General features: G+C 41.5%; 1 protein-coding gene across 5 annotated transcripts in view; it reads right to left on the bottom strand.

Moving 5' to 3' along the window:
• Positions 1–7,237: 7,237 nt before the first annotated feature.
• ANO5 (anoctamin 5) overlaps positions 7,238–21,721 on the bottom strand; it is a 60,176-nt gene continuing 45,692 nt past the window's right edge. For all 5 annotated transcript variants that reach the window (XM_075426967.1, XM_075426968.1, XM_075426970.1 and 2 more), the window contains 9 exons: positions 18,803–18,877; positions 17,898–18,120; positions 15,274–15,443; positions 14,085–14,182; positions 13,688–13,818; positions 11,755–11,960; positions 10,504–10,685; positions 9,284–9,389; positions 7,238–8,500 (listed from right to left, as the gene is read on the bottom strand). In XM_075426967.1, the coding sequence (XP_075283082.1) occupies positions 8,279–8,500; positions 9,284–9,389; positions 10,504–10,685; positions 11,755–11,960; positions 13,688–13,818; positions 14,085–14,182; positions 15,274–15,443; positions 17,898–18,120; positions 18,803–18,877 (1,413 nt within the window). In that variant the 3' untranslated portion in view covers positions 7,238–8,278. The remainder of the gene's footprint in view (positions 8,501–9,283; positions 9,390–10,503; positions 10,686–11,754; positions 11,961–13,687; positions 13,819–14,084; positions 14,183–15,273; positions 15,444–17,897; positions 18,121–18,802; positions 18,878–21,721) is intronic.

Genomic DNA, 21,721 nt, shown 5'->3' with positions numbered 1-21,721 from the left:
TAACATGAACATCTTGTGATGGCCTGTATCGTTATTGCCAGTTCTGAGAAGGATTTATGGTGGGACCGTCTTCATTTTTTTAGGTGCCTGACATTTTACTGACAAATCACTATGGTCTCATCAAAGACATTAAATTTGACAGAAAAATTCCTACCTACTCCTTTGGATTGTCCCTATCAGAACACCTCCAGGCCCAGCTGCTCTTCCAGCATGCTTTAAAATGTGGCAAGGAACATGTTCGTCGAAAACAATGATCCCATATCACTTGCTTTTCTTGTTGTAAATAATATCAAACCTTTTGCAGAATAGAGGTTTCATCATCAAATTTCAGAATGACTGAGAATTTTGTGCATTTGTGTGCCAAATCTACACCAAATAATGGGCATTTATTGCAGAATGAAGAAAACTCTCCAAGGTAGCCTTATAGGAGGTTGTAATTTTTCTCTCCACAAAAGAAACTGAAGTTATCTTGCTCAGCATTTGCCCCCATCCTTGTCAGACACCCTGGGCTCTTTGGAAAAGTCCTGTGACTGTCTCTGTGCCCAGAATGAGTCAGGTCCCTGCAATGACAGACGCATGAATAAATCACTGCTGGGTGTTGCGTGCGCAGGAGCAGGGGAGGCTGCTCTGTGCACGGGGAGGTGTCTGGTTGTGCTGGATAGGCATTCGAAGCAGAGTTTATCCTAACACTGAAAGTGAAGCAAAAGCTCCAAATGCTTTCTTTGCCTTTAATTTCTTACAGGTGTAAAGGCAGAGGAAAGCCTGCTTTTCCCTTCCCCACAGAATCAATGTCTTGGATGTGCCATTCCCGATCCTGTATTAACTGCTAATAAAATTGGCTCCTCTCCCCTAAGCAGGGGAGACTCGCTGACAGACGAGCATTTACATTTATAGGCTGCTTCTACATATTTGAATACTAACAAGTCTCCACAACAGTTTATCTACACGGTCTGGCTTCAAGCCTCTCTGGTGCCTCAGTTTTTCTGTCTTCTCCAGTCCATGAGCCTTTACACTTCCATTTATCCACCCTCCTCTTTTGAAGATAAAGTCATTAATAAGGACTTCATAGTTCCTTGCTAAATTCGGTTCCCTCCACATTATCAGCAGGTAACCCTAGCACTTTGAACTTACAGGAGAAGTACAAAGCAGGTTTCTTTCTGCTTTGAGTTCCTGTACTCATGTCGCCTCCTCTGGCTCTAATCACAGTAGTGACCCCGTTAACTAGATCATCATCTTTTTACCAACCCCAGAGAGAGTACTTTCATTTGATGAAAAGGTTGAATGTTGTTCATTGGTATGTGGTAACTCAGCATATTGTGGCATCTTCTACTTAAAACACGAGTCATCGTGACAGGCTGGCTGTAGGCACAGAATCATTTGCCATTTTCATGAGTGCACAGACAACAAAAATCTAATGAAAACGCATCGAGCCACTTACTGCTTACCACAAAACACACAGGAACTTGTTCCCTCACTCAAAACATCAGAATTTTCTACTTAGAAATCTTTAGGAAAAAAAAATAATCCTTTTATGGTGCTATATCAGACTGTCCCATTTTTAAGAAAAAAGTAGAGGGCTGAAATGTTTGCATTTTCCAAGGAAACACCCCTGACACACCTCACAGGAGCAGCTCTCGTCATTTCTCTGGCTTGAACCTACGCACAGCAGCTCCAGTGGAGTTGCAGTGGCAGGAACCATCACTGACACAGAGCGCCTTGAGTTCTTGGCTGGGACACGAATATTTCTTGAAATGCTCATGCAGTGTGGCATCAACACGAGCGCCCTTCTCCCCAGCACAATTCTTTGTCCTGTCTCCCTGACGTGTGTCCCCTCACACTGCAGCATCTTGGCAGGGTGCCCTGGAGGGACATGAATCTTGCTTCTAGCTGAGAAACTGAAACCCATGCAAGGAAGCCTCTGCTAGCAGCTGAGTGTGACCTGGCACCTAGGATTTGGTGTTTGGTACTACTGCCACATTGTCTCCTGCACTGCTTCCGAGGAAGCCAAAAAAGCTGTCATGACACAGAGGGAATCCTATGTGAAAGGGGAAAGCAGGGAATCCTTCTGGACTGCGATGCATTAGCAGCTTGCTTTGAGCAGCATGAAGTCTACAAAGCTTAAAGTTAACGGATTACCAGTCTACGGTGAGCTGTATGGAAATCTCTTGGCCCACCTATTTCAGCTGTTTTTTTTAACCCGGATTTTTGGTAGAGGAATGTTGCAATCTTCGCCACATCTCAAAATAACAGTACAATACCCATCAGTATAGGTGGAGCCAGGATTATTTCTGAAGAATAATAGAGATGCCACAGCCAGAAAAGAGGCTTAACGGCAACATTACTGTTTGCTGGCACTCTAACGGGCTGATGTCAACGGAAATGTTTATTCAGGAGAATCCAGTAGTGAAGCTATCAGTTGTGATGCGGTTGTAATGTAGCAGGGAATCTAGCCTTCCTGTTTTTTCTGCTAAAACGTTCTGTCTGGAGAATTTTTATTCCCTTTTGAAAACGTATTAAAAGAGCTAGTGAGCATTCAGCACATATGTCTTGAACATTGGCTTGCTATTACATTGCACCAAGCACTAGCTGAGATAAAATAGCAGAAGCCATCAGCATGGGAGATGGAGCCATCAGGTACAGAACTTACCCACCACAGCTTTTCATGCTGAGGATGGTACGGTCCAGATACACTATCAATGTCAAGCATTTCAAATCCACTGTGGTATGGCAGGGACAAGATAACAATTTTTAAAAGGCTTTTTTATTTAATGCCTCTGGACTACAGAAGTAGTTATGATGTCCTCTACATCTTTCAGTACCAAACTGAAACACTGAATAGCGTTGGATGCGTAGAACACCCAAGCACAAAGCTAGGCCAGTCAGTAATTTAAACAGAAATGTGTTTCTGACTCGCCGATAGCACTGGTTTGTTGGGAGTTGAAAAAAGAATTAAAAAGAACCATACCCTTACTAAATGTTTCAGACTGACTCACTTCTGACTGAGAAAGCATAGTCACCAATTATTGCAGGGGAATGTGCATATGTGCCTTCCAAAAATTGGTATGGCTGCTGAATTTCACATCCTACTCAACTCCCGACAGGTTTCTCGGCACACACGCTTACATGAAAAAAAAAACAACTTCCTGAGCTGCATCTGAATGATGTAAGTGTTGGGTAGAGACAACTGATTATTTAAAACCAGAACAAGATTTAATTTAGCTATCCCTTTTTAAGGATGCCAAGACTGTGCCGCAGAGTTGTTGTGACCACCCTGAGCACGCAGGAAGGCAGATAAGAAGTAGTAGCTGTGGCTTAATGAGGTTACAATGTAATTCAAATATTCTGGAAATTATTTTGCTATCTTTCACATGGTAATGATCATCATTTATTTTTCCTTTACTTCTTGCCATCTGTTTAAGGAAGGAAAGATTTTAATGTCTAAATAAGTCTTTTGCAAGGGCTGCCTCTGCCCTGTCTTGGTACAACCTCTTTGCTGTGCCAGACGTCAGGAGTCCTGACCCCATCCCCTGTGTCTCTCAGCCACGTGCTGTCCCAGATCTCCTTCCAGCTACAAACCGGGCTCTCAGAGCACAGAAGCTGCCCTAGGTACAGTTGTGCTGCCCTCGATGTATTTTCAGTGCTGTGCTTACGACGTCATTGTCAGAAACTCAGTTTTTTAAAAAAAAAGTTGAACATTTTAAGGAATGTTAGACAAGATTTTAGTTGTTGCAGAGCCCACACATCTGACACTGATGGTTTTTTTCATGTCATGCATTTCTTTCATTGGACTGCTGCTATTGCATCTCTCTTAATTTGTCATTTCAAAGCCACAAAGGAAATGAGCTACCAAGGCTGGCAGGTGACCGCGTTCCCAGAGAAGTTCGGGTAACGTGGTATAATGGGAGTGGTCACATGTGCCGATGCTGTCCATTGACAGCAAGTCATCAACTTGAATCCACATTCTCTGCTATTTAATCCAAAGATCACTGGTGCCAGAAGTGAGTTTTAAGAAAGATTAAAAGATGTAGAGGTATCTATGAACAGCAAGAATTCACCAGGCCCTCGGACAAGCTTTAGCTCTGCCGTATTTGCCAGTATACCTGCTCAAAGCCATTTAAGTGCACGCCTGTGAAACACACACACGGCGTGTGGAAACTGCGCGTGTGACTGACTGAGAACTTGAAAAGTCACCTCAGGTCCTGGCATGACAAGAATAAAAACTGTATCCAGAGCAAGAAGGGAAAAGCAGCCTGGCTGAAAATGAACACGTGTTAACACAGCATTTGTACCCTACCTAAAGGAAGATGAAAGTGCCGAGTCTTTTTCACTGAACTGTGGTCTTCTAATGTACAGGATTTGCAAAGCCGAATTCCCTCCAGGGCTATCACACGCTCACGCCATCTTGGTCCATGTGCACTGCCTACAATAGAGGCAGAATGTGGTACGGCTTTTCCTTGGTAATTCAGTCTTAAGAAAATGCATGAAGACAGAAAAGACAGGACCCAATGCGATTATCAAGCGGAAGACAGCAGTTGGAGGCTTTTTTCAGTAACCTGTGTAAGAAATCTGGGAAGTTACAACTGTGGGAAATCTCTGTACAGCACCCCAGCATCCTGCAGTGAGTTGCAGAAATACATACGAATACTTTCCTCCATGAGGCTCTCTGGCCATTTAACTTTTAATACTTCAGCTCCTCTCTGAATTCTTGGAATTTTCAAAAACAAGTTGACAGCATATTAAAAATAAACACTGCTTTATTTGCCAGATTGAGATATTATTAAATGTACATATATAAGTTAGCTGAATGCAATGTTTAAAAATGTTATTCCAACAATAGTGTACCATATATATCGGCAACACACTTAGCAGACAAAACCGCCACTGAGATTACATGACAGTGCAAGTCAAAACAAGCAGGACACACAAGAATAGTCGGAAAGTCCATCTATTTTCACTCTCTTCTGTTGGCTCAAACCGATAGTATTCCATAAAAAAGTAAAAGCATAATAACAATTTTCTAGAAAAAACAGTATAGTGTTTTGTACTAGCACTCTTCTTTTGCAGTCATTAGCTTAGAACATACCACACTAAATCCTTCCAAGGTAAAAATACTAAATTTTAATTAGAAGAAAAAACATATCCCTGATTGTATTACACTTGAAAGGCCAATTTTCTAACCGATTCTAATGAAGCAATCTACTGTTGCTTAAATTACAGTAGTTCCGACACAGAACCATCTTCATTTTGGTTAAAGGACACTTTTAGACACTTCTATTAAACACCAAAATCAAGTATTCCAACAGTAAGAATGAGCACATCCTCAAACTGACCAGTCGATTTTTCTTATTTTTGCCACTTTTCATGAACATTCAGGAAATCTATGTGTGTGTGAACCATTATAACCCTAATCATACTAATAATAATTTGTCAAAATACTGCTTAACGACAAGTAAGGGAGAAGTATTCTGTATAGAGGTGTTAAGACTTATTTTGTTATGTGACATTAGCTCTTAATATGACTGTTACGTGACATTAGCTCTTAACATGACAACACATTCTCTTTTCAACAGTTTCTATATATGAGGAAGTAATGCTATGAAGTGTAATGATATATTTCAAGATATATAGATTTCTTTTTAAATAAGCTGATCCCAGATTTTTTCCACTTTTTCTTGTATGATACAACATACGCAAATATCTGTTTGTACAGCATTAAATAGGAAGTGATGCCAAAAAATAAGTCTGAAAAAAGCAAGAAGGAGGTGTCAAAACATCAAACTCAGGGTCTGCACGCAGGGCACTTCTGCATCTCAATGCTGTATCCCAAACTACAGTATTTCCTTGTTTTCCTCCATCTTGCTTCTCAATGGCATTATTCATTCACAACACCTCTGTTTCGCCAACACCTTTTCAAGTGTAGAATATTAGGACACTTTATTACGGGACCTGCAGAAACTAATGGTCCGTCAGCAGGAATAGTGCATCTAATGCTGAATTTTCAGATCTGTTTTCAGCTTCAATCAGATTGTACATTTTGCATAGAAGTGTCATTTTGCATCTCATCACCTTACGGTTTGAAGCGATTGTTTGCATCGCTAACAGCAACAAAACCGCGAGGTCTAAATTAAGCATTTTAGTTAACAGTATACGTGTAAGAAGCAGCAAAGTGCTTGCATTGTGTAAATTCTGGTGTTGCATACATAATTATGGTGACTGATACTCTTCTTTGGCTTATAAATTAAGCAGCAGAGCTAATTTATTTATACATGCATTCCTCCAATAAATCCACCACTTAAAATACATCTGAATATTCAAGAACGTGGTCAGTTCATCACGAACGTGAATTGCCAACGTGCCTGATTTCTCAAGCAAACTTACAGAATGAAGCTGAATAACTTACAGTAACGAGAAATGTACATCTGCTCCAACGCCTTGACTGGCAGCCAAACCATGTGATGTTTGTTCGAGGTAGGCACTTCAACGTTTAATCTTTTGCTAATAATGACGGTTCCACTCAAGACGTTGATTTAAAACTCTGTCACAACGTTAAGGTTACTAGCCAAGTATTCCAAGACGTAGGCTAGGTCTGCTTAAGCAAAATACGGAAACCTTAAGTCGTGTATCTAGTAAACAGTACATCATTTGGCTGATACGGAATACAAATCTAAATTTTTTGTGTATACTTGCAAGGAAGTATAACTTTCAAAGTGCAAATATAGTAAAATTTCTAATCTCTCTAGCTAGCGTGCTTCAGCATGAGAGAACTCAACAGTCTGGCGCTACGGTGTCTAGGCAGTCCAGGTATGACCGCGAACAGTTCGCGTAGCACTGAAACACAGGTGTGCCACGGCAGGCATGGTTTGGCTAACACTGTACAGCTCTGTGTGCAGGTTCACAGTATCACGATGCCTGCAAGCACACACTGGAAACACGCATTTCCCCACAGCGATCATTTTCACATCTTTTGCCAAACGCACAGAAACAAGGCACTAAGCATGGAAGTGTCAATATGTTTTAAATATACAGCAAAATCATAAAAATGCCTAACTGCTTCAAATTATAAAATGAGGGCGCATTCACAAACAGCTAGTAGCTACTTTGCACAAGTAGTTCTATATTTATAAACTTGATAACTTTGTAGAAAAGCCCCATGACTAAACAGGGAAAAAAAAATCCTTCTTAAAGATTAAAAACAAAGAAACCAAATCAACCCCCACCCCCACCCCACCCCCCCGGCTCCTATGTATAAGGACAATAACGATGTAAACAGATTATTTGGCATGCTTAAATTCTTTTGAATACAAACCCATGTACAAACCATCCAGCTCCCAAGGCACTGCGCTGTGCTGTCATACTCCATAGTACGCATCGAGTACAACCACACAGCTTTAGCCCCTTGTTGGCATTCCCAGAGAATCAAACAAAGAATCCAAGCAAAGGAGCAGCTCTGGCCGAAACTAACGTCAAACACGACCTTCCAATGGCAGTTTTTGAGATTGAGAAATAAATGCTCTGTACTTCTCCAAATTGTACATGTCTTTTCAAAAAACACTGTCATTAGATGATTCCACAATATTTACATCTAAAGAGCAAACTCTTTGGCAAATGATATCTATGAAAATAGATTATGGGTTTTTTTTCCTTCATTAGTGTGTATTAACTGAACTCTGTGCCTATAAATAATTCCAAGTGGAATTAAGCCAATACATCTTTAAAAATCAATTCCTTCTGAAAAGTGTACAGAAGTTCAAAGCTGCAAAGAAATGTTTCCTAAGACACAGTGGATACAAAAAAAGCCCCAAACCCTAACCCTCGTATCAGAATTGTTCTCCTATTTAAACAATCATGTCATAAAACCAGTAATTCTCAGCATTTTCCACAGCAGGAGTCCTCTGTGATACCCTTTTCATTCAGCTGGGATACAGCCTGGAACTTCGCGTTTAGCAACAGGGGAGGGCTTGGTGGTAACGACTTTATCATATCCCGTGAGCCCTTTGAGGGTAACATTCCCTACACCGGGAATCCAAATTCTAGGATTACAAGATTACACTTATTATTCAAAGTGATGGGTAAATAGAAAACAGTGCCGAAGTCATACAGTTAAGTGGATTTGCTAAACCTAGAATGCTCAGTAGGACCCTTAAAGAAAAGTCTAAAATCTTTGGACTGAAAGCAAAGGGTTGAAACTGTCCTATGGCTTTCAAGATGATGCATACTGAGCAACTCACAGATAAAAAAAAGCTAAAATGAGCTAAATCCCAAACAGTTGTTTTTTCAGCTACATTGCCCTGGATAACTCCATTCTCCCTTCTGTGGCGATGAACTCCTTTTCCGTGGCTCGTTTATCACCTTGACACAGTCTCTCCTTCAGTTTTTCAAGCTCATACTCATGTAGGATTTTCTGCGTTAAATATTTTTCCCGTTTTATTTTGGCTTTCACGTCTGCGGGGACATCAGGAATCATCCATGCTACAAAGAATTTGACGATGAATACAACATGCTGCAACAAAAGAAAAGGAAGCCAGGAGAAATGTAACAACTCATTACTAAATGAAACACCAATTGTTCCGCCTAACACCAAATCGATCACTTTTTGTTCACTAACAGAATACATTTCATTTGGCTGTCCTGGAACAATACATAACAAACTAATGTGTACCTGAGACGTACACGAAGATTAAAACACTTCCTTTTATGGAGAAACTATTCCAAACTATTTATCAATTAGTAAAGCCAAGAGGAAAGTGTCAGGTTCTGAATCCCTAGCGGCACTTTCTGATACCTCTGTGTGGTTTCTTAGAAAATTCACACGGCCGTGCTGACAACGCTCAGCACTGAGACCTGGTAAGACAAGAGCACTTTCACAACTCCCTTCTCCCTTCAGAACTTGCAAGATGGTGGCTTAATTCTGAAGTGCCAGCTATCCAAATTATTGATTTAGCTATTTTTAGCCAATATACATAATCGCAAAATGACTTCTGGATTTTGAATGCAGTCACCTCGCACACAGCTCTTTAATGAAACCAGTAGGAGTGAAAGTGCTAGTCCTGGTGGTTCATGTCTCTTCCATCTGCATAAAAACCTTTTTTATTCTGCTGTTTTATTTAACCTGACGTTAACTCCCTGAATTGAAAAGATGTAGTTACAGTAATCATTTAGGACATGAGTATTTGGTATTACTTAGGGAAGAAACTGTTTTATACTCTCAGCAATTCCATTTTCTGTAACATTAGGAGAATCTATAAGGTACCAATTTCTGAAGGAAACTTGGTAGGGAACATACCTCCATAATAATTATAAAGGCCAGTTTTGCAGCAAGAATGTGCCAGAACTGCATAGTGTGCAAATATTTCCTCTCATGATCCGGAGGATATCGATAGTCTCTGTACCTGTTGGACAGAACGACACAGAAAGGTGAAATGTCATATTCAGTCTGAGACAGACTACAAGCTCAGCGACACTTACAGGCAAATACAGCTGTCACTTCGGGAACCTTTTCCCCTTGTTTTAAACGCTCTGTTTCCTTCTGCAGAAAAAGGTTGCCTCCCTATTTGTTTCTATCTTGTGTTCGCTTAAACGCCCTCACATCCGCAGCAACAGAGCAGGGATGAGGATGTGTGAGAAGGGAAATTTTGTACATAGGTCACTTTTTTTTCAAGCAATGATCAAATAATACAGGGCAGAGTGATGGACTGCATCACAGGGTAATGGAGAAGTATTGAATAAATGTGACAGATGTTGGCAGATGACGGACTGGACAGATGCAGGGTGTAATGGAAGGACAGTCTTGAGTACGTGTTCTACACTCACACGGATAAGTAGGATAAAGACTCCCAGGGCTTTAAAGCTAAAACGTTGTACAAACGTAGCTGCTTCTTAAAGTGCTGGGCTTTTTTTGTTTGGTTCGTTTGGGGATTTTTTTCTCAGCAAATCAAAACTTTTCTTTTACCGTGGACTTCTTGAAAGTTCTTTCTCATTTCTTCTAGAACCTCCAATGCTTCTTCTAGCAAGAAAGGCCTATTTTTATTTCAACGAAAGCAGGATGGCCCAGATCCTTGGTGCTATCTAGCACAGGACTGATTGACTTTAAATAATGTATCTCTTCAGCTTTGGAACCTAAACATCCCATTAATGATACTTCCTTGTCCACTTTGACAGTGCAGCCTAAAAACCTTTGAAAATAAAGGCTGCAGTTTGCAACCTTAGAGACATAAATCTCCTTCACTACTCAAAAATCAATAGTTTAATTAAGTAAAAAACCAAAACCAAACAAAAAACTGTTAGCAATGAGACTGTCTTAAACGACAAAAAGGTGACTTTCTTCGTTACTGGCATGATCTCTTACCATCTCAAGCACGGCCTTGTTAATAGCTTTAATACTGCCTCTCATACTTTAGAATGATGAGAATAACGTCATTTGATTTCTAGTGGACTACTTAGATCTGCATTGACTTTTTATGCTGAATTCTAAACAAAGTGGTAAGTATTTATTATTACACCAACCTGCATATGTCAAGGCCTTCTGGATTCTGTTTAGGCTTGTTTCTCTCAGGAAAATCTGAGATTTGAAACACTGACAAACTATTGTTTATGTATCCAGACATAGGCGAGTCCTCATTTTCAGAATAAGCATAGTAGTAAACTAAACGAGGAATCATATCTGATGTGAATGCAACAATAAAAGCCTGAAAAAGAAATTGGAAAAAGAAATTAAGGAAGTGGCACACAAAACGTGAGCAGCTTCATAAAGGGGTTTTGGTACTGTGACTCCGCAGCATAACCCAGGATCTTCTCAGCAAAGGTGAGCAGGATTAGGGCACTTTGCCTTGGCAGAAGATGCTGACTGCAGCCTCTGCCGCTAGGCCCAGCCCTCGGCGAACAACCTACGTGAACAGTCCTTACAACAGGCACCAAATCCCAAACAACCCCTCACAGCAACTGTTTTCTGTCTGTGATAACAGCACTCCTTAGTGAAAGGGGAGATGCGCTTTTGAATTCTTGGGAGAACGGACGAACTCCAATCCAGTGCATGATCACCCTATGAAGGAAGGGGAGCCATTTTCTCCAGCTGTATTTAAAAAGGAAACAATGGCTACCAGCACATTGTGCCTGGAAAACTGAGATACAACGCTCAGGTACCTTGCTAATTAGGCAGTATCTGAAAGTGGGTTTGTTGCCCAAGACGCTTGCAGATTTGATACTGTTTAATATTCTACATTAAAAAGAGGCCTCTCATTTGCTCAGCAGTCTGCTTTACATTACACTTCAAATTAAATCCTAGCATAACATTTAGTTTCCAGTTTATAAGAAGTACTCTGAGGCACTGTCCCCATAGGGGCATCCAGCAGCAGCTGAACGAGCAGAATGCCCACAGAATAGGCCTCACAGCGACAAGACAGAAATGTCATCTGGCTGACAGAATTAATCCACCTCTCCTGTCCCCCATGGTCCCCTTCGGGCAATCAGTGTGCTTCATCAGACTAAGCTTCAGACTGGCTTATCCCATTCCAAAACGCTGGAGAACACAGACAACTGAATGAAAGATCACGGTCCAAGGAAGTGTGGATTGGAGGCTGCATGTCGTCAACATACGGACAAGCCAAACCACCCAATGCTTTGACCATATCTCCGTACGGTAACATGTGATAAAGTGAATACTGTCGATGAAGAAAAAGCATCAGCTGATTTTTAAACCTGAAAATTCCGAGTACGTGGAAAAAATCAAAGTTGATGTAGCTCAGTTAACATACTTACGTTAGTGACGACAGACAAGATGGCCATTCCGTTGAGGATTTCCTGCCAAACTCCTATGCTATGTGCTTTCGCAGCCACAGGTCTCCTGTACTGAGTGGTTAATTTCCAGGAGTCTACTCGAATCTCCAGGATATTATTCATCAGAGCAAGCAGGGGAGCCAGGGGAAAGGATGCCACGAAGAGAGTAATGAATCCAAACTGAATCACTGCAAGGGAGAAAAGAAAAGTGCCAAAATCTGCCCCACTGGAAGTACCCTCAGGGTGACAACGAAACATGCAACTTGCCACTCACACACAAACGGGAAACTTCTGCTGGGCTGCACAACAAGTCATCTCCAGCCCTGGCCGAGCCAAGTGACAACCTGTCCCAGTCCCAAGAGTCCTCCAGTCTCTCAGGGCTGCCATTCATTCAGCAGCACCCAAGGGAACGGGGCGTTCGGGTCCTGTCAAATGATGCTGCCAGCACTGCTGGATACTAATTCTTTCACGGTGTTGAAGCTCTCCTCTCATGAATGGAACATAACCAGGGGAATGGGAATATACTCATACACCAATTTTCTGAATTAGAGGAGAAGTAATTTAAAATAAAATAAAATAAAATTAAAAAGGCTAGTTTTCCTCTCCTGCAGTGTGCACAGAGCAAGCCCATTCTCCTTTTACTTCTCAGCTACGCTCCTAAATGAAAAAGAGGAAACATTTTTATCACAACTTTAATTCCACCTGTTGTTATTGGTTTAGTCAAAATATTAATACCAGTTCTGTACGTAATAGTTCCACTGGGGAGTCTTAACATTAGTTTAAGAACTGCAAATAAAATACAAAAGTGACCCCATTTGTCATTACCAAAATGAAATGTCTCTCGGTACAGAATGTGACAGACCTCAGTGCAGAGCCAGTACTGCCACTGTATTTTAAAGACAGGAAATAGAACATCTTGTCTAGTTTAGGCAGTGGATAAAAATAAATTCCCACACGTCATCAGCTCTTCCATGATTTCACTGGATCAGTTCTTCATCTTAGACAAGCAACAAAATTCCTACTAGCTTAGCAGCCCCGGGACAATGCTGGAGCATAGTGGTTCAGTTCCGATTCACGAAGAGCAAGGATGTCTACAAACAGGCACGGCTGACAACACTGATGGCTCTTAGCGCATGAATTTCACAGGATCACAACCCTGTATGAAATATCATGACATGTATGAACTGACAATAATACAGTTGCAAAGCTCTACGCAATAATTATTTCTGTACAAATAAAACAATAGAAGGGACCACTTTTCAACAAATGTCCTTCCAATAGACAAATACTAGTATTTCTTCTAGTGCCTTTTAGATTTAGTTTGGCTTCAATTTCTAGTTTTGGTTTCTCAGGTTTTGTAAAGTAATTTCACACAGTGACCTGTTCACGTTACCTTTGAGAAATCCTATTCTGTTGCCCATGCTCCCTCTGCTGGCCTCCCGGACTCTGGCGAAGCGCTAATCGGTGAAAACCTAAAACTAAACGGATCCTCTCTGATCTCGTATCTGCGGTACCCATCCTTACCGGGCGTGTGGCACTCACCCCACGCATAGAGCTTCCACTGACAGCAGCTGAGAACATGCTTGGGAACACGAACAGAACAGGCACCGAGACAGCCGGCTGCGCCGAGAATCATGTTCCCCACTCCAGTGAGGGAACCAAGCAGTCTTTGCAGCGTTTCTGTGAAATTCCCTGCGGTCTAAGCTGCAAAGGCAGCCTTTTTTTTTTTTTTTAAAAAAAAAAAAAAAAAAATTGGGCTGACCTATTTAATGACTTCCAGCAGTTAATCATCTACTGCTTACCAGATGAAAGTGATGGCATCAACCCATAACAATTAACTGAGAAGCTATTTTTTTCAGAAGCGTCGGTACAAGGTGTCTTGTCCTCAATTCCAAATGTGTATTTCTAAACTTACCCATTTCTAGATATTCATAGAACAGGCCTAAGGCTCCAAATGTCTGCAGATCATGGTCTTGCTCCCAGCGACTGTATAAATTTTCTGGATTATTTCTGGCTTTCCGGCGTCCCCACCAGTTACAAATCCATCTGTATATGCAGAAAAAAGTTAACAATGAGAGAAACAGATCAAGTATCCCTTTCTCTAAGCAAGCTCCTTGTTGCAATATACTTTTACAAGTATAGTTTTCACAAAGAGAGGCCAAAAGCCCCTGTAACATAAGTCTACTTGTCAGAATTCGTGCTTAATTTACAGAATTTTTCTTAGCTTCTTCATAAGGCAATACGTGTCATCACTCCTTCCAAGAATTTCCTCTGTCTATAACACGGGCACCTTGGCGTAAGAGAGAACTTACGGTACGATGGCCTCTTGGATATTTCCCCAGATCTGTTTGCCGGCCATGACTATGGTGAGCTGAGTCGTCAACTCTATCAAACAGCCCGCAGGATCACACTGGCAGAGACAAACTGGGGGTTAATGGACATGAACAATAGACATTACCCAGATAAACTATATTCTACTCCTGTATAAACGAAGGAAAGGAGGAGTTCTTCAAACTTGTTAGGACAACAGTGAATTTTCACCTGGACTGCCAGCTAAGATACCTTCTCAGGAAGGCTGTTACAGAAGGGCTTTCGACGCTCGATGTGCTTGGTAAAACACACCCCAAAACCTAACGACTGTTCAAAGACAGAGTAATTCAGAGATGCTCCAGGCTGACCACTGTGCAGATACGCAAAGACGGGGCAGCAGGATCTGTGTGCAGCAGCCACCCCACAGCCCCAGCAAGGTGAATCTACAGCACTCAGCTCTCAACACCAGACCAGCTCCGGCCTACCAAGGACCCACGTTTTCTATTTGTATCCCTACACCAGAGGTATTTAAATACCTGACAGTATCTGGTCCTTGCTGGTTGCTGAGAACACCAGTTTTAAGGTTTCAAGTCTTTACTGAGGCCTTCTTAAGATTTCGGCAGCCAGACAGGTATTAGAAGACACTCTATGAGTAAGTGCACTGCATTACTTCATTGTGTTTTGCATGAAGTTTTTCCTCCACTATCAACTACCAGGCATCACTTCACAATATTTCATTCCATCTCTGTACAAACAGCATAATTAGCAATGATACAAGGAAAAAAGCAAAATCTTACAGAGGTGCCTTTTGCCAAACAATTGCTCTGAAGACGTAGTGCCTCAAAAAGCTGATGACCATTTATACTAGCTTTCTTCAACACAGAGGATCACTTTTAAGACCTATGGTGAGATCCACTGGTATTTCAGCAGAACTGGGGCGAAGAAAAGCTTTTTGATTATTCACCCTTGTGACTAAGAGCCCCAGATTTTTCACTGCTGGTGTTTCCCTGACTAGCAACGGCAGGAGGAGTCCTGGGAAGCCCCTCCATCAGCCTCAGAATGGCCAGCTAAGGCCCAGCTCATCCCAGACCAAACCTGCAGCCGGCAATTTATGACTGCACACGTTGGAGGGGATAAAGAGTTTAAACTAGTTTATTACAACTCAATCCACCTTAATCAAGAAAGTCCTACCTCTTCATTTCGCCAACGATTAAACATGTATGTGTAGGCACCTGGGTAACCAACAAACTTCCCTTTGAAGAAGGCCACGTAGAAGCAGGATGAATAGTAGTTGACAAACTGGAACAAAAACATTTTCATTGTGAGCCTGTTCTCATACTCCATATGAGTTCTGGGAATCTCTGTGAAACCAGAAAACAGTAATTTAATTTTCCTTTATTCCTTTTAAAAGGATACAGATTCATAAATACTCATCATGCACAGCCCCCTACATCCCAAAGGAAAAGCAAAACTAAAAAACAAACCACCTACAAAGATTTCAGCAGATGGAGTTCCTGCTCTCAGACACCCTACCCTTAATTTACAATGCAATGCTCTGAGCAGGCAGGCAAATTAAATTCCATCTTGAAACTTCTAGAAGCTTCAATTTCCCCTTTTTTCTACTATCCACTAGCACTTGCCCATCCCCAAATCTTACAGTATTTTAGGAGATCCAAGATGAAACTCCAGCATTAACTAGCAGGGGCTCCTAAAATATGTAAATTTCACTGTTGGCAATGCATGTGATGAAGAATATTCTTTTTTTTCTTTGTGGTAGAAGAGTATGTTATAGTATTGTTTTTTTCAATATGCTGTATGTGTGTAACTTCTATTGAAATTAGCAGAAACTGGATGGGCCCTGTGCCTCTTCTGAAAGATGAGGCTCATAATGGGGAGAAGAATAGGGAAGGATACATCCATCTTGGTGGTACTGAACATCACCAAGCCTTTGCGTAAGATTTTCCTGGCTTTGTAATCACATTCTCCATCACATTTCCGTTTTTAAAGGTAGCAGGAAGCCCTAAGCACATTATTGGTAAAATGTCCTCTTAAATGATAATGTATAACGAAGCCAAGCTGTGAAAAAGGGGAAGAAAGTACATTCACAAGCATTCAAGTCCCTCTGAATTGGCTGGGACCTGGCAGGCGTGTTGAACTCGCCTCCCCTGTGGTCAGGTTATTTTATATATCTGAGTAAACGAACGTTTCCAGGCTTGGCGCAGGTTTCCATGACAGAAGAACACAAGGTATTTACTGGGAACATGACATCAGCGTGTACCACCGAGGCGGCAGTACCCAGGTGAGGCAGTCTGCCTAGGCTGCAGCTCATTAAAATTGTCAGCGAGCTGCTCAGCTGTTTAGGTCAGACACACAACGTTCAGAGCACCAGAGCCAGGTTCTACCTGCATGTCTGAAAACAAAACCCGGCCCAACCTTTCTAGGGAATTCAGGAGTGCAGGGCGCTGGAAGAGACACCCCCGACAGCGGCAGCCAGCATCCCACAGCTCGGCCGCGGGCACGGCCACCGGAGGAGGGCACCAGGCCCCCAGCAGCCAGCACAGGTTTTCCCTTTGTAACCGACTGCCACGGGGAGTGCTCACACTTCAGAAATGAAACCTCCACATGCTTGCAAGCAGCAAAGTAACACTGCTGAGCCTTCATTCTTATAATTCAGGCCCTTCAGAAAGATTAAAAAATGATGATTTTCTGTTTGTTTTTGATTTTGCTAGGGGCAATTTTACTTATTACTTGTTCTGTCTGTCTTTTTGGTCTAATTTGGCCAAGTGAGATAAGCAATACAGGTCTCAGACAAGAGAGGGTATATGATAAGCCAAAATAAACCCAGTGCAACATCCCATTAAGTTTCTGTGAGAAACACCTTTCAATTCTTGATTCCAGTTGTCAGACCTCATAAAAAAAGATCACCCAACTGTTTCTATGACAGCTGTACGAACTACAAATACCTAATATTTTCAGTTCTCCCCCTCCCTGAGCTGAATATTCTGCAATTATTTCTATAAAGCACCTGCAGGGACATCTAAACCATTCAGGGCAAACAAAATAAAATAGGTAAGCAGGGCTCTAGGGAAGGGTATTTTCAGCAAGCAAGCAACAGGCAAACATAAGATCTGCCACAAAACTAATAGATCTTTCTGGTCCTGCCGGCTCCTCCAGCTCGGGCGCGAGGCTGCTGCAGGTACTGCTACCAGTGACTACAGCCACAGCGACACATCTCGGGCCCAACTTCTCAACCTGCTCAATCTCTGCCTTCAACCTCTGTAACTCCAACACTGTAAATCCACAGCTAAGGGAAACAATGCTAAAAACAAACAAAAAAAAGAAAAATGTACTGTCCTATCCCATTCCTCATCCTCCTACCTTTTCCCCCAAAGTAAGAGACATAATTATTTAGTCTGTTTTCTTGTAAAGATGGTCGTGAAAGCTGTGATCTATTTTTAAAAATACATCTTCAGTATTTCTGATTGAAATCCTACTAAACCAAGACAGCTTGATCTTGCCTTGGTGACTCTAACACATGATAATTTTTAATTACGTTCAGAACTACAACTGTCTCTGCGACTAGTTTTAATATAAGCAAACGTTACACTAAGAGAAACCAGCTTATGATAACTTTTCAAAAGCAGAGAAAATATTAACTATGGTCATAGATACAACTCAGCCACTGCTGCAAGCTATAGACTGACGTCCTAGCGCTGCCACTGTGCCTGAGTCGGGAACAACTGCATAGAGCACCTCTAGATGGGTTCTACCTTCAGTGGTTCCTTGGAAGTCGTGTCTTCAAGTACACTGCTTACCCATATCAGTAATCCAGATGGCTATTCTCTCATACAAGAAATTCAGTATCATGATGATGACAAAATTCAGGCACGAGGCTGTGACTGAAGTTGCCAGCTGAGGGGTCAGTAACCCCCTGATGGGCTGGAAGGTTTGAGTGTTCTCCATCAGGCTGGCAAAGGCAGCATACACTGCAAGCCGATACACGATCACAGCTATCATGCTAGCTATAATCAGAGACACCTAAGGAAAGGAGAGAGATATGAAATACACTTACAGCTTAGTATAGCTCTATGCATGCAACTTCTAAAATAAGACATAAAACCTCATGCATTATAGTTCTTAAATTTTATTCTTTATAGGTATGAGTTCAGCAGCACTGAAATGCAAAATACACAGGCAAAATACTTCGTTATATTAGATACACTGAACTCAATAAAATTATTTTGTTAACACAAGAAAAGCAGATAATCTAATACCAATATTAAAAAAAAATAGTGCAGAAGGATACAGACTCATAGAAATGGAGACAGAAGGGACAAGTTAGATTATAGTGTTCACCCTGAAATTCACTCTGCAGAAATTTCTACAGAGGAATATGTAGATATTTCATTGTACTGAATAATACTTTTTTTTTTTCCTTTTCTACAAATTTTTTCAATATGGTCTGTTAACAGCACATAAGCCAGAGAAAAAGTTATCCCTATACTAAAATGTCCAATCACATTACTAATTAATTACAGATCTCCAAGGTCATTTTTTTTTTAATCTGAAGTGCATTTTGCATGACAGCAATAAATCTGCAGGACAATAATAAAAGCATGCGTTAATATCATGATTAAAACCAGTCTGTGTTAATGTCATGATTAGCAATGATCAGCAACTGTGGTACGTGTTAAAAGTGATGATCCAAAACGATGCTCACCCAGAACAACACTGTAGTTCCCGAGATGCAGAACCGCACAGCCTGGCTAGTTATAGGCAAGTAAGGCTCCATCTCCTGAAACAGTCAAGCAAGCACAGCACAGTTCACAGATCCATAATCTTATTCGAACACTAAGCAGCACACAGAGCTCTCGTCAGCTGTGGGAAAGCGTCCACATCCGAGGAAAACCATTCACAACCCCTCTCTCTAAAAGGGGAGATAGGGCATGATTTTGAATGTGCTGGGGGGAGAAAAATTCAGGCCAGAAGTGGCTATAACAATGCTAAAAAGTAGAGACAGGACTTGGAAAGCACGGTTAAACCTCTGCAAAAAATCAATCAGTAGCTGAAGGAACAAGGCCACCTCCTTCATTAGACGACCAGGACAGAACTATTGCTGTAACGCCAGGTCAGCTGTCCTACAGCTCCGAGTCCAAAACTGGATGGGATTTTAAGAAATTCTTCACGTCAAGGTTTCTTAAAATGGTCATTTACTTGGATGTACCATGTTTTTCCACACAGCCGGAGAGTATTTTCCTCCACTCCTTCAATTTATTTTTCTTTAATTGAAGAAATGGCTGCATTCATTAGCTGCCAATCTCTGCTGCAGCACCAGGCAGCTAGGGCTTACCCAGGTGACTATCCCCATATAGCACATGAACAATTTTCCATGTTCGTGTAAAGTTCTCTTTTTCGCAACCAGTTCTAATTCCTAAAATATCAGATGACATGTATTAAGAAAGTATCATTAAAGAACTAACGCCAGTGGAAGAAGATTTAACAAAAAATAATCTGAATTTGACAAATCTTTGGGACAAGGCAGTGTAGTATGCTTACGCTCCTCTTGCGCAAAGGATTGCACAGGCAAGCGCAATATTAAGTATATTATCAATAAGAACACTGAACCAGGAAATACTTGTTTTAACAGAACATACTGAACCTGTAATATATCGTTGAAGGGAGTTTATTTTCTGCTGCACAAAAGCCCGGAGCGTGCCGAACGCACTGGGGTAACACTGTGTAATTTAGCCAAACACAACTGCAACTGAGCTGCACATTTCTCCCTGACACAACCCAGCCGCAGCAGCTGTTCTACAAGTGTTGCTGCTTGATGGCGATGCTCTTCAGTCAGTCGGCATGCTTCTACCAGGGAGATTTTGCCTGAAGTGTAATGTGCTGTTCTCTCAGGAGATACACTGCCGGTACCTGCCTAAGTATACTTCCTAAACACAATTATCAATATCAATTATCTGTAGTCTTGAGTCACAACAGTTGGTTGATGATGATAACAGTTCAAGGCTCTATTAACCGAACTATAAAAAACATGCCAAAGATAAGGTACAAGCATAGAGATCAGGTGACTTTATATAGGCTCATAGCATTTTATTTCTATTACAAGTTACTTGTATATTCTATACTAAGAAGAAATGTTTCACACATTCTAGGCTATTCAACAAGTTTTCTACTTTAGAAGAAAATGTAGGAAATAATCTGCAATGATCGAGTCTAAGTTTGAATGGAATGCCTCATTATTTATGTAAATTAAGTAATTCTACTGTAATCAGCAGAACCAGATTTTAGCTATAATCTAGCCAAATAGTTTAGCATCATGACCAAATCAGGTGTTAATTAAAGCCTCAAGATGGGCAATTTTTGTTTCACTACACCTAGAACTTTGAATCATGGCCAGAAATAATGAGGAAACAACTTTCTGAGCAAAGCAAAGCCAGCCTCGGGATGCAAGAAACTCAGCGACCTGTATCCATATTACCTTGTCAGTCTGAAGAATTAACTTATTTGAAATCACTGTCCATCCATGTGTTCAGTATTGCACATTATCTAATGAAAGGAAATTACACTACAGCGTGGCTAACCTGCATGGTTTGCTAGAGCTGGGTATTGATAAGGATCACTGCTAAACCCTGCTGCACAAAAGCTTCTGAAAACCCACCAAGGTAATAAATTGATGTGTCATAAAATAAAGGATTGAGCAGTCACTGAATTTTTATGGTAACTGGTAACGCATGCTTAGAAAGAACAGAACACTGCAGTATCTCACTCTGAGATAAGAAAAACATATTATGGGGCAATTTCTGTTTCAAAATGAAGTCCAAATAAATCAGCCTACGAGGTCTGCATGGATTAATAGAGAGCACAAGCTTCCTCAGGACAATTACACAACTGCACCTCACCCATGCCCATGCCATCTTTCGCTGTGACCTGCTGTGGCTGATTCACCTCGCCAGCGGACGGGCTCTGGTCCGTGCCATAGGCAACCACTGCCTGTGAGCCAGCCCACAACTTCCCCGGCCTCACACCATCACCCGCTGCTGCAGCCCGACGCTTCGGGGCACACGAGGGCCGTGAACCGCCTGTGCCATTTCCCCTGCTCCATCCTTCAACTGCAGCACAACCACCATGGTTCACCTGGGTTTGGTCGCTGCGCAGCCATGTAAGAAAGGGGAGGCTTTGAGTCTGAGCACACGCAGGGATGCAAACTAGCAAATGACACCCAGCAGGCAGGAATCTGTTTTCAACTAGCTGAACTCGCTAATCAAAATTCGATTTATCTGAAACTGATTTCCTGAGCATGCAGAAAGCAAAACCTTGGCAGAGCTACACTCGGAATCATAGCGCACGGTTATCAAACATTTCTGGGTGACTACAGCATACCAGTTGGAGGTGTAAGAAGAACAGCATTAATGCTGAGTGTGCAGAAGGGGAAGGAGAGACAGAAAAACTGCATCTCATGAGAAACCAGCTTAGTGCGTATATTTCCCAATAATTAAGGAGACAAGCCCTGAAAGACAGGGCCACTGTTTATAGAACAATGATTCTTCCCAGGTTCTGGCTAGGCTTCTATTTCTTTTCTGAAGACTGTCTCATCTAAGTAGCGTTATGACTAGTGAAAGTAAGTTAT

The sequence above is a fragment of the Opisthocomus hoazin genome, chromosome 7 (genome assembly GCF_030867145.1).
Source record: "Opisthocomus hoazin isolate bOpiHoa1 chromosome 7, bOpiHoa1.hap1, whole genome shotgun sequence".
Lineage (NCBI taxonomy): Eukaryota > Metazoa > Chordata > Aves > Opisthocomiformes > Opisthocomidae > Opisthocomus > Opisthocomus hoazin.
This window is presented reverse-complemented; position numbering and strand designations above follow the sequence as displayed.